The sequence below is a fragment of the Meles meles genome, chromosome 2, assembly GCF_922984935.1.
Source record: "Meles meles chromosome 2, mMelMel3.1 paternal haplotype, whole genome shotgun sequence".
Lineage (NCBI taxonomy): Eukaryota > Metazoa > Chordata > Mammalia > Carnivora > Mustelidae > Meles > Meles meles.
The window spans coordinates 141,394,356-141,408,107 of NC_060067.1; the positions used below are offsets into that span (position 1 = coordinate 141,394,356).

Here is a 13,752-nt window from a genome sequence, read left to right on the forward strand (position 1 = left end):
AGGGATTGAGCTTTTAAACCCTCAGCCAAGAATGATACATTATTCATTCCTGGAGTACATCTGCCAGAACACTGAGATCAATATACTGTTCTTCTTTTAGAAGTTTTATACTTTCCAAGGCAAATATTTCCAAGGCAAATATATCAGATAGGAAGGGAAGAGAGAACCCTGTTCTGCCTGGTAGAAGTAAATAGACATTAAGTTTGTTTATAATATTCAGTATTATATTGAGTCAGGGACAATGTTTTTATTACCTTTGTATCTCCTATACTATCTAGAAGAGTGCCATTAAGTACAGAATTCCTAGTAAATGTCTTCAGTTGAGTTTGGTTTATGCTGTAGAGACTTTAGATCAGTGGTTGGGCCAAATGCTGCTCTTCACCTGTTTTGTAAAGTATTATTGAAACACAGCCATACCCATTCATTATATATTATCTGTGATTTCTTTTGTGCTACTATGGCAGAGTTGTGGTGTTGTGACTATGTGGCCTCCAAAGCCTAAAGTATTTACTTCTGGCTCTTTTTTTGACCCTTCTTTTGGATTATGAGCACTTTGGCATTAATTTGTTTTTGTTTTCCTTCTAGAGTACACAGTAAGATGTTTTACCACACTGTGCATAACTTAGGGATTTATGCAAGTGTAACTGCAAAAAAATTTTTTTTGGAAGTGGACTTTGCTGGGTTTGACAGCATCTGTGTATTTAAATTTTGGTAGCTTTGACTTTCCAGAGGGGTTATACCAGTTTATACTTAAACTAATAATTTTGTGGCAAGCGTTCTTTCCCCATAACTTTGTTAACTCAGTGCCTTAGTCACCTGTTTAATCTTTACCAGTCTGATAGAAGAAGATGATATTGTAGGTTTGATTTGTATTCCTCTTTATTGTGTTGGATTGAACTTTTTAAATTTAAGAGCCATTTGTGTTGGGTTGAGCTTTTAAAATATAAGTCTTTTTTGTGAATTGTCTTTCAGTGTCCTTCCTAGTATTAAGTAACTTATAAGTATATAGTGAACACATGTCAAAGATTTATTTAGTACGAGTGAGGAAACTAGCTTGATGACAAAGATGACTTAGAGGAGAATGTGTGAGATGATGAAGGATCAGTGAGAAATTTTCTTACAGGGCAAAAACAAAAACCCCAACACTAGAACTCTTAAGTATTATCTTCGCTACTAGATGAAATTGAATTACATTTTTGCTGGATGAAAACAATAATTTTCAATTTATCAATCTTCTCTAAGTTATTATCTAACTTTACAGAGTCAATGTCCTAATCAATAGAAAATAATAAAGTCTTCTGCCTCAGAGCAAAAGATGACTACTAGGCAAGCCTATTTTTGATACTGTAATATATGTTTGAAAGGACATGCCATGGTCTTTAGCCTTATTTCAAAGTTTTGGATGATTTTTCTTGGTGTTTTCCTTCCTCCGTTTTGTTTTACTACAAATCCAAGTGATACTATTTCTTTATGAATTACTAGTAAACTATTAAGAAGGTTACATAGTTCACCATTGTCTCTCATAAAACATACTGTTCTTTTTTGCTTTGTAGGAACTCATTATACAATGACAAATGGAGGCAGCATTAACAGTTCTACACACTTGCTGGATCTTTTGGATGAACCAATTCCAGGTGTTGGTACATATGATGATTTCCATACTATTGACTGGGTGCGAGAGAAGTGTAAAGACAGAGAAAGGCATAGACGGGTAAGTGTTTTCAGTAATTTATAGTGTAGTGTATAACTAGATAATTTAATAATATATTTTTGCCAATGATCTCAGGCTACCAAAATATATATCATGCATTAAAGTACATTTAAGTAAATTTCTACATTTTATGAGTAATATATGTTTTTTTCTCTCTCTATGTAATTTTTTTAAAAAGTTTGTTTATACATCTGGAAAGAACTTGAGGTAGCTTAAAATAAAAAAAAATAAAATAGTTCAAAAAAGGAAGGACCAGGAAAACACAGCATGTGAGTTGGGAGGAAGATTGAGGTATAGAGTCAGCACAATTTTTGTCTTTGAGCAGCACAGCAGCTACAGTAAAGGAGGAAAGTTATGTAATTCCTATTATCATAAAAGAAGAAGCATATTGGAGAGAGAGCTTCGTGGGATTTTATTGTTTTCTTTTATCTCCTTTCTCAGTTTTATTTATTTATTTATTTTTAAAGTTTTTTTGTTTTGTTTTGTTTTTTGTTTTTTGTTTTAAATTTAGTTTTGAGAGAGAACATGAGCAGGGGTGGGAAGGGAGAGGGAGAAGCAGGCTCACCAATGAGCAGGGAACCTGATACAAACTCAATCCAAGGACCCTAGGATCATGAGCTGAACTGAAGGCAGATGCTTAATTGACTGAGCCACCCAGGCGCCCCCTTTCTCAGTTTTAAATGCTGGGATTTCTCAGATTGAGTCCTGTAAAGGGCATATTTTTTTTTTTTAAGATTTTATTTATTTATTTGACAGAGAGAGATCACAAGTAGACAGAGAGGCAGGCAGAGAGAGAGAGAGGGAAGCAGGCTCGCTGCCGAGCAGAGAGCCCGATGTGGGACTCGATCCCAGGACCCCGAGATCACGACCCGAGCAGAAGGCAGCGGCCTAACCCACTGAGCCACCCAGGCGCCCCTGTAAAGGGCATATTTAAGTGTTGTAATGAATCACTAATTTAAAAAAAAAGAAAAGAATTACTTACAGTGTAATAATATTTTCAGTAGTTCTTTTTTTCTTTTTTTTTTCCATTTTATTTATTTTTTCAGCGTAACAGTATTCATTCTTTTTGCACAACACCCAGTGCTCCATGCAAAACGTGCCCTCCCCATTACCCACCACCTGTTCCCCCAACCTCCCACCCCTGACCCTTCAAATCCCTCAGGTTGTTTTTCAGAGTCCATAGTCTCTTATGGTTCGCCTCCCCTTCCAAATTTTTTTTTTTTTAAATAAACATATAATGTATTTTTATCCCCAGGGGTACAGGTCTGTGAATCGCCAGGTTTACACACTTCACAGCACTCACGATAGCACTTACCCTCCCCAATGTCCATAGCCCCCTCCCCCTCTCCCAATCCCACCTTCCCCCCAGCAACCCCCAGTTTGTTTTGTGAGATTAAGAGTCATTTATGGTTTGTCTCCCTCCCAATCCCATCTTGTTTCATTTATTCTTCTCCTATCCCCCTACCCGCCCATGTTGCTTCTCCATGTCCTCATATCAGGGAGATCATATGATAGTTGTCTTTCTCCGATTGACTTATTTCACTAAGCATGATACGCTCTAGTTCCATCCACGTCACTCGGCATCAGGGTATTTTCAGTAGTTTTTATAGCAAATGTATATTTCAGATACATCTTGGGCTAAAAAGAGTTGGGCTAAAATTTCTTCAGAAATCAGCTATTCCATTTGTAACATCAAAAAAAAGAAATAGATAAATTTCTGCTAAATTAAAAAAATAAAAATTTTAAAGTTTTATCTGTATTTTATCCATTAGATAAAAAATGTTAAAAGAAGAATGGCTTAAAAGTGCCACTTGTGAGTTGTGACTTACTGATGTAATCCAAAAATAAATTAAAAGATAAAAATTCTCTTTGAAAAATAAAATTCCAAATTCCAAAAGGCTTGTTATAACTCTGAGGTCTGAAATTTACTTATAAATGAAAATAACTGCTTGTAAAATTAGTTAAAACCTTTCATATTAATGTATACATGTATAGTAAAGTTGAAATTAGAATTAGATTATTTTGTTTATGACTAGTATAACCCCTGAGATTCATCAGTCAGTATTTACCTTTTTGAAGATACAATTCAGTGGTGATTTTCAAAGTTTTCAAAAAGTTTTCATCTTAGAACACATTTTTATTTTATTTTATTTTATCATCTGAGAATACTTATTTTTTAGATTTATTTTTTTAATTTATATTTAATTAATTAACATAGTATATTATAAGTTTCAGAGGTAGAGTTCAGTGATTCATCAGTTGTATGTAACACACAGTGCTCATTACATCATGTGCCCTTTTTAATGCCCATCACCCTGTTACCTGATACCCTGACCCTCCTCCCCTTCAGCAACCCTGTTTGTTTCCTATGGTTAAGAGTCTCTTATGGTTTGTCTCCCTCTGATTACATCTTGTTTTATTTTTCCCTCCCTTCCTCTTTGCTACTCTGTTTTGTTTCTTAAATTCCATATATGAGTGAAATCATATTATAACTGTTTTTCTCTGATTTTGCTTAGCATAATACCCTCTAGTTCCATTCATGTTGCAAATCACAAAATTTCATATTTTTGATGGTTGAGTAGTATTCCATTGGATATATATACTGCATCCTCTTTATCCATTCATCAGGAACACTATTAAACTCAAAACTCTAAACAGTTATTGAGGATGCCTTAGTTTATGTGGTTATATTAATTGATATTTACTATATTAGATACAGAAACTGAGAAATTAAAAAAGTTAATTTATTTAGAAGTAACAAAACTCATTACACATTAATATCAAAACATAGTTTTATAAAAACAAAACATTTTTATGAAAAATAACTGTGTTTCCCAAAATAAAAAAATATTTAGTGACCGATTCCCAGTACTTAAAGACTTTTTTTTTTTTTTAAAGATTTTATTTATTTATTTGACAGGGATATCACAAGTAGGCAGAGAGGCAGGCAGAGACAGAGGAGGAAGCAGGCTTCCCACTGAGCAGAGAGCCCGATGTGGGGCTCAATCCCACGACCCTGGGATCATGACCTGAGCCGAAGGCAGAGGCTTTAACCCACTGGGCCACCCAGGCGCCCTTTAAAGACTTTTCTAAAGCGATCAGGGTTGATACTAACAAGTATGATATTTTTAATATTGTATAATGAAAAGTGTCATTCTTATAAGGATCCTTATAAGAAATAAGGAATCTGTCATCATTGCAGTGATATATGTTACATTTTTATAAATCTCATTATTATTGATTTAATGAAAGACTGCTGGATTTTAATATCTGTTTCTGCCTTCAGTCTGTTGTGATATGTTATTTGGGTTGAAATATATGAAGAAAATCCAACCCCATATAGATGGGTAGTTGGAAAATCTAGGAATATTTTAATAACCTTTTTATATCATTGTGGATATTCTTTGATTCTGTACCAAACTGACAGGTGGTAGTTTCTTAAAGATTAGTTGCCAGTGGGTAATCTGAAACTCTATCAGTGAACTTTTTATCTTTTGTTACAGTAAAATCTGTTAGTTCACCTTCAGCTCTAATGAATAATTTCATAACATCATGCAGTGATCATTTGGAAAATAATTCACTGTTTTATGCAGTTCTTTCAAGTATTGACACTTTTCATTAGACGATATTAAAAAAACATTTGTTAATATCAACACATATCTCTTTATAAAAGTCTTTAAGTATTGGGAATCTGTCATCCTTACAGTGATAGATACAAGTTTTCCAAAATTCTTTTTAGTTCAAAGCTCAAATTCTGTCACTAGAAACAAATACAAATTTATTTCACTTGAAATGATAGACTTCTTTGGTTTGTTTTTTGCAAGATGCCTGTGAGATTCCCAAGTCTGAAAAACCATAGTTGGTATCTTTCTTTCAAGTAAAAATGGCATATCATGTGCAAGTGTCAACTTTATTTTGTAAATCACATAAATACTTTTCCTCAAGGCATAACCTCATACTTCAGTATGCATCAAAAGGCTTTATATATACCTAAGTCATCACACCTGATATAAACAAGACTCAATGATTGAGGCATAATAATTTTTACTACTTCAAAGTCATTTGTAAGTGAAACTGGCGTTTACTTACTTTGTTTTTTTACTGAGATACATGGCAGTGAAGAATAGGATGACTACCGGTATGTTTGGATGCTACTGCCTTGATTTGTGCTTGGGAGCAGCCATTTTGCATTTGCTTTTGCATTATCAGTGAAAATATAAACACAGTGAAATAGGCACATCGTGTTTTAGTATTACAATGAAAATAGTTTCTTGAAGACCTGTTTGAGAAGGTCTTAGGGACCCTCAGAGTGTATGTGACCACATTATAAGAATCAGTGTTTTAATCCCATATGCCTATTGCAGGTACACTGTAACTCCTGCATCTTGTATGAGTGTTAGGTAAATCAGTTATAGTTAGAACTGTATACATTTATAACTCATTAACATACTCAGGTTGGAGTTTAAATGTGTTTCAAAGTGACATAGTATGAAAGTGTAAGACGTCATGTTCATAAAATTCTAAAGCAAATTAAAACTAAAAGATACCATGATATACTTTTTCTCTTTGATTTTGAAGGTAGTCCATAGATCTTGAAACATTTAAAATAATATGAAGTAGTCAGTGTCTTAGCTAATCTATTAAAGGTCTCTTTCTAGATAGGTCACATACCATTTTCTGTAGTTTGATCTATGCATAAAAATGTTTTTTTTAAACCTGGGAAATTCTATACATAGGTGTTCTTATTGCTGTTTTTTATTTAATTTATTTATTTTAAAGATTTAATTTATTTATTTGACAGAGCGAGCACAAGCAGGGGGAGTGGCAGGCAGAGGGAAAAGCAGGTTCCCTGCTGAGCAGGAAGACTGACATAGAACTCCATTGCAGGATCCTGAGATCATGACCTGAGCCAAAGACAGACACTCAACTGACTGAGCCACCCAGGAGCCGCTTTACTGTTTTTTAAAACATTACATTAAAAGAAAACTTTATATCTCAGTGTGTATAAGTACCTAATTCTTTTTCCCCCAAACTTTTTATTAGACTTAATACCCCTCCTACCTCCAGTTTTGAGGTAAATCAACATTATATCATTTCAGATACTACTATTTCAGTATTTTGCAAAATGTCGGTAACCTAATTGTCATTCCTTCTTTATTTATTAGCATGAAAATCTCTGTAAAGAGAGCCTTCGATTATTTGGGTTCTGTAAAGTTCAGATTATACAGAAAAGGGGAAGTTTGAAATTAGATGGTTTCCTAGTATCCTCAAAGTTGACTAGTGAGAGTTTGGTTTGCTTGTTTGACTTCTGTTTCTGTATCTTCATGCACTCATAGATTAGAACATATTTAATGTATTTTAATCATCCCCATTATTATCTATATTGATGCCTGTGTTATTCCATTTTTTGACTAGAAGAGACCTGGATTGGTGCCTGTGTCCTTTGACACATCCTTAGTAGACTTTGGCATATTCTAGGAAAACAAGATGATCCTCACTCATATACATTTCCTTCACCATATCTGGAGTCAGCCCCTTCTCCAAGGAGCCCTGGTTCCTTGGAAGGAAGATGATTTATAGGCAGTGTGGGCACTAGACGTACTTCTTGCCTCTGGGTTGGCCATTGTTTTCTGGCCTCATAAGTTTATGGGAACTTTCTAATTTAAATTCAGTACTAAAGGGCTTTTTTTTTTTTTTAAAGATTTTATTTATTTATTTGACAGAGAGAGAGAGATCACAGGTAGGCAGAGAGGCAGGCAGAGAGAGAGGAGGAAGCAGGCTCCCTGCGGAGCAGAGAGCCCGATGCGGGGCTCGATCCCAGGACCCTGAGATCATGACCTGAGCCGAAGGCAGCGGCTTAATCCACTGAGCCACCCAGGCGCCCCCCTAAAGGGCTTTTATTTAGCGTCTAGTTCTTAAATCTGTACCATCTTTCAGTCATGCCAAAAATCTCAACATCACATGTATAATCATATGATTTACTTCACAATACACACACAACAGTTTCAGATTAGTTACCGATGCTATCCTCATTGATGTGCTTACTGAAAAGTTTTAGTGTTTTCTTTCTTTTTTTTCCCCAATAGTTTTTGTTCTTAGCATTTATCCCATTAAGATCACACATACAAACTACTTTGTTTTAAACTCCCGTTTCCAATCTAACCTGTTGCCACCCTCTTAAGATGATGACTTACTTTTAAAACTATATGGTTTATCCCTTTATTTTTAAAAAAATACAAGCCCATATATTTATATGCTTATTTTTTCTTAGAAAGATGGTAGCGTACTGTACACAGTTCTGTCCACCTTGCTTTTCTCCCCTGCATAACACTGCATCTATCTCTTTATTTTTTAGTGAGTGAAGAATTTTTTATTGCATATACTGCAATTTACTTAACCAGTGCAGTATTGATGAACATTTAGATAATCACCAAATTTTTAACTCATGTTATATGAAACATTACAGTTACTGAGAAAAAGCAACGTGGGATTTAATGATTATTTTTGAAAGAAATGAACCTACCTTCAGAGTTTAAAGAATGCTTAGTATCTGTGATTAGTTGCTTATAGTATAGAAGGTATAAAATAGCCTTATTCATCCCAGAACTTAACTGAGCCTTTTTAGTGAGGAAATAGACCAGATTTTTGAATTCCAGCTGTAACTATACTGTGAGATGATTTGAGCACTAAAGTCCTAGACTGAGAATATGGGCTTTTTATTTTTATTTATTTATTTTTTAAAATTTTTCAAGATTTTATTTATTTATTTGATGGAGAGAAAGTACACAAGCAAGGGGAGTGGCAGGCAGGGGGAGAGGGAGAAGCAGACCACCCATAGAGCAGGGAGCCAATGTGGGACTCTATTCTAGGACCCTGGGATCATGACCCAAGCCTGAAGCAGATGCTTATCTGACTGAACCACCCAGGCAGCCCAAGAATATGGCTTTTTAAACAATCTTAATAGAATGGAAGAGGTTTGGGCTAGTTAGGGATAGGTTTAAAAGTACTTTCTTACTAAGAGAAGAAGAGTTGCCTTCTTGTGTCTTAGTCTAGTGAGATCTGGAAATCAAATCTATTCCTATCCTGCTAATCACACTTCCTCCACTATATTCAGTAGAGGACACCTCTGCCTTACACAGTGATAGAAGAGAGCCTCTGGACCCTACAAATGGGATTAGAGTTCTGCATACCTGCATATTTACGGGCCTACAGATTTTGGCAGGCCCTTTAGTCACATGATGATTCTATACTGTACTTATGGGCATAATACTGTTATTAACTTTTGTTTTAAAAAACACTATAATCCACTTAATTGCTAGAACCAGAAAGGCAGGAAACCAGGAAATGACAAACATTTCAAGCCATAATGTCTTATTTCTGTTGATATGAAAGTTATGTATCAGCTAAATCTGATTCAATTTAAAACAGTGTAGGCCAGACTCTATGTGGTTTATGGACCCCTTGCTCTTAAATCCTGAGGTTTTTGTTAAAAATGCAGATCTCTGGATAGATGTTTATCATATGGTTTACAGGTTTAACAACTGTCTGATGTCGTGATTCTGCCCCAAACTCACCTTTCCCATGATTTAGTTTATAGATTACTATCTCATGTATAGTAACTGAAAAAAAATTGTTAGATTCTAGAATTGTGGCTTCTGTTCATAGTTTGAAAAATGAAGCATAAACATTTCTAATTTCAGATCAACAGCAAAAAGAAAGAATCAGCATGGGAAATGACAAAAAGTTTATATGATGCATGGTCAGGATGGCTAGTAGTAACACTAACAGGATTGGCATCAGGTAAAGAAAAATTTTCATGTAATCCTTTTTTGGTTAACAGAAAAATAAATCATTCTCCTCTCCTTCCCACAATGTTTTTTTCAGGTCCTATTGGATTTTTAAAGGTATTTGTTTTGTTTCAAGAAATCTTAAATATAAGACGGCTAGGAGGCAGGATGCTTTTGAGTCTAGTCTTGGCTCTGTCACTTTGTTTATGCAGTTTGGTTGATCTTTCTGGATTTCAGTTTCTGTGTCTGTAAAATAGGTGGTTTGGTCCAGATAATAAAGTATCTTTTAATATTAACATCATAATAAGTAGCTACTAATTTTTTGAGGGCTTTCTATGTGCCATGCTCCGCCTTGAAGTCTTTACAAGTATGTAAACTGCATGGCAGTCCTGTGTTACAAGTGGCACTGTCACCACCGTTTTACAGATGAAGTGCCTGGAGCACAGAGAGTTTGGTAACATGACTGAGGTTGTGTGGCTAGTAAGTGGCCCAGCAAAGATTTACGTTTAGGCAGTTCAGCTCAAGAGTCTGCATTTTAACTACCATGCTGTTGGGGGCCCACAAAGTGCCTATGTGTGAGATTTTAAGAAGTAGGAGTTGAAGATCTGAAAGCAAACATTAAGGACTCTTTTAATGACTTTCAGTTTCCACCGTTGAAGATTATGTCTACAAGAACATGAGGAAAATTAAAATTTATGTGGAGTCTAGAGGGAAGTACTGATACCTCTAATTGACATGCACAAGAATTTTGTGACCACTGTGTATGTGACCTTTTGATCTTTTTATATGATGAGAAGGTCTTAGATTTTGTCCACAAAGTTGTATATTTTTTGTATTGTCATTAAAATGATCTTGGTACATTTAATTTTTTGTTATTTAAGGGAAAAAACAGTCTGTCAAGTGATTCATTAGTGCTATGAGTTTCACTAATTATTTCTAATGAACATTAAATTTTAATGATATTGAGATAGTTTGTAAATTTATTAAATTTCATATTGAAACATAATAGTAAAAACTCAGACTTTAATAACCTGATTTGTGAACCTCCCGCTAGCTGTCTTTTAAAGATGTTTTAGTGTCTTTTAAAAACCTTTATTACAAATCACAGTTAATTTAAATAATGTAACTAGTTTTATTTCAAAGAGAGAATAGCCATTTTATATTGAAAAGTGGCTGTCTATACTTTTTTAGAAGTAATATAAAATTATTTATACCTAAGACTTAAAAATCTTAAATTTACCTAATATTTAAATTTATATAATATTCCCTTTATGTATAGGGAATCCCCAGCTTTCTTTGAACCTCTTAACTTGGTAGTTCTTAACACTCCAAAAATGGATTTAACTTTTTTTTTTTTTAAACTACCTTCAACGTGTTTTTACAGGGGCATTGGCTGGATTAATAGACATTGCTGCTGATTGGATGACTGATCTCAAGGAGGGCATTTGCCTTAGTGCACTGTGGTACAACCATGAACAGTGTTGTTGGGGATCTAATGAAACAACATTTGAAGAGAGGGATAAATGCCCACAGTGGAAAACATGGGCAGAGTTAATCATAGGTCAAGCAGAAGTAAGTCTTGCTGGGTTTGAAATGAAGTAAAAATTGAGATAGCTAAATGAGTCTTCAGTTCACTTAATTATAGAATTAATCACATATTAGATGATTGCAACTGCATTAAAAGTAAAATGTAATAGGATAGATTGGAAAATAGGAGAATACATTGCAGCGAGTAAAATGTAAAGTTTCAAGAAGCTCTTTATTAGTTAACTACATAGTCACATTCAAGTCTATTCAATTATGACATTAAATATATCTTATTGTAGAAAAGAAGTGCAGTAGGATCTGTATAATCACAGAAAGTCAGTATGAAATTATTAAAACTGCTTAACATACCGTGATTGTTGGGAAGTATAAATTATCAAAAAGTTTAGTAAAATAAGCCTTGTAACAGGATCCATCTTAAAGAAATCCATAGATTTTTCTTTGTAGCATTATATTTAAATGATTACTGTTCTTGACGTTCTGTAATGAAGAACATTGTAAAAGTTAGAATATTGTATAATACATATAGTTACCTGGTCATAAGGATGTTTTAAAAATTTTGTTCTAGCTGAATTTTTGAGCGAAAAAAAATATTTTTGCTGATAACATGGCCAGTATGCTGTTTCTCACTTGATCTTCAGAATTGCAGCAGAATGCAGTCACAGTGCAAATACAATTTTATCTTCAGCTATTTCCAAAATGTGATTTGTGGGTAGGCAGAAGTTAAAGTATAGCTGATTTTCGGCAATAAGATTTTAGGTATCAAAAAAAATCTAGGAAAACATTAAACAGATTAAGCCTCGTTGTATATATAAATGTTTTTTGATTCTTCTTAAATATTTTGTTCATATAAAGCTTTAACTATTGTGGAAGTAAACCAGGAAACTTTTATGAGTTTCACACAAGTTTCTTATGTGGAAAGCACTTGCATTCGGGGTACTCTGTACATTAAATTTATACTATTAAATGATTTGCCTTTTAGGGTCCTGGCTCTTACATCATGAATTACATAATGTACATCTTTTGGGCCTTGAGTTTTGCCTTTCTTGCCGTTTCCCTGGTAAAAGTATTTGCTCCATATGCCTGTGGCTCTGGAATCCCAGAGGTAAGCCATGCAATGTTGTAGTATCATTAAACATTTAATAATTGTTATGATGTTAATCTTTGCCTTTGGGGGGGTAGTGGTTGTTTTTCTGAGCAAATTGTAATATGAGAAAGAAAATTTTAAAAATGTAAGCTGATTATCACAAGAACTTTTTCTCCATCGTCATTTCATTAACTATGGAGGTTGATTTTTTTTTTTCCTCTACCACTAGTTTAGCATATGACTAAACAAATATCAGAACACTCAGTTATAAAGCTGGAAAAGTTTTATGTGGCCTAAAATTCTTTGATGGATTAGTTGATGTTTTGCTGCTGTGAACCTGATTTGAATATATTCACTCTTTTTATGACTATATATTTTAATTAAATAAGTTAATAATTCTTGAATTTGACAGATAATCTTTATAACCATTTTATACTTTAAATAAACATTTGACCACAGTGAGGCAATAGTACAAACTTTTGGATTTTATTTTTTATCAACAGTAATTTAAAGAATATATTCAGGCTTGAATGGTGTAATTTAAAGAATACACTTAGGATTGAATGGTGTGATGGAAATTCACATCTTTCCCCTTTTAATTTTTCTGTGTTAAGTAAGTTATCAGCTTTTTTCTAATGCATTTCCTTTTGAAACTTAATTTTAGTGATTTAAAAATTTTCATTAATTAAGAATGTCTTTAAGGGGCAGTATCATGCAGCATTTAGCTGTTGTCACTTGCCCTTCTTAATATATAGGAAAATATCACACATAATGATGGCACTCTGAGAAGACAAAATAACCTAAGTTCTGACACAACATGTTTGAATGTATCTAACTATTTCTACAACAAAAGTATTCAAATTTACCTTTTCCTTGTTATGTAATTACAATCCTTGTATTAAGGTCTGTATTCTCTTTAACATGGCCTTATATCCTAGTTTTGTTCATGAGATAGGGTTGGCTTCAATCCTTGCTTGAGGAGAGAATTAGAATAGATTTATTATTTGTAGCATAATAGTTACAGCTTTTGAAAAATTTTGTTCCATGGTCCACCAGAAAAATTTACAAGGTAGTTTTGTAAGTAAAACAAGAGAGTAACTTAAATTACTTTAATTTTCCTGTTTCTTAAAGGAAATTAAGCTGTTTTAATCTTTTCTTTGTAGATTAAAACTATTTTAAGTGGATTCATTATCAGAGGTTACTTGGGAAAATGGACTTTAATGATTAAAACCATCACATTAGTACTGGCTGTGGCATCAGGTTTGAGTTTAGGAAAAGAAGGTCCTCTGGTACATGTTGCCTGTTGCTGTGGAAATATATTTTCCTACCTCTTTCCAAAGTATAGCACAAATGAAGCTAAAAAAAGGGAGGTAAGTGTCTTTTGCGGTTTATTTGACAGATAAATATCTATTACATAGACTTATATCAGTGAGAATTTTCTAGTGTAAAGATGACGTTTTTAACTCTTTTTATTTTTGAATAAATTCTGTATTCACATTCAAATGTGAAAATTGCTTGCTTCTTTCCCCCTTTTTGAGTATCTCTAGTGTCTTTCTAGAATCCATTCCCAGTGCTGCTCAGTTACTCTGATATTTTAGAAAAGTTTTGATAGACTACCTGGT

The 13,752-nt window shown here is 33.8% G+C and overlaps 1 protein-coding gene across 4 annotated transcripts in view; it reads left to right on the plus strand.

The window, feature by feature from the left end:
- Positions 1 to 13,752, plus strand: part of CLCN3 (chloride voltage-gated channel 3) — a 99,329-nt gene that overhangs the window by 58,194 nt on the left and 27,383 nt on the right. For all 4 annotated transcript variants that reach the window (XM_045995026.1, XM_045995044.1, XM_045995035.1 and 1 more), the window contains 5 exons: positions 1,554 to 1,711; positions 9,412 to 9,511; positions 10,883 to 11,070; positions 12,026 to 12,148; positions 13,294 to 13,500. In XM_045995026.1, the coding sequence (XP_045850982.1) occupies positions 1,554 to 1,711; positions 9,412 to 9,511; positions 10,883 to 11,070; positions 12,026 to 12,148; positions 13,294 to 13,500 (776 nt within the window). The remainder of the gene's footprint in view (positions 1 to 1,553; positions 1,712 to 9,411; positions 9,512 to 10,882; positions 11,071 to 12,025; positions 12,149 to 13,293; positions 13,501 to 13,752) is intronic.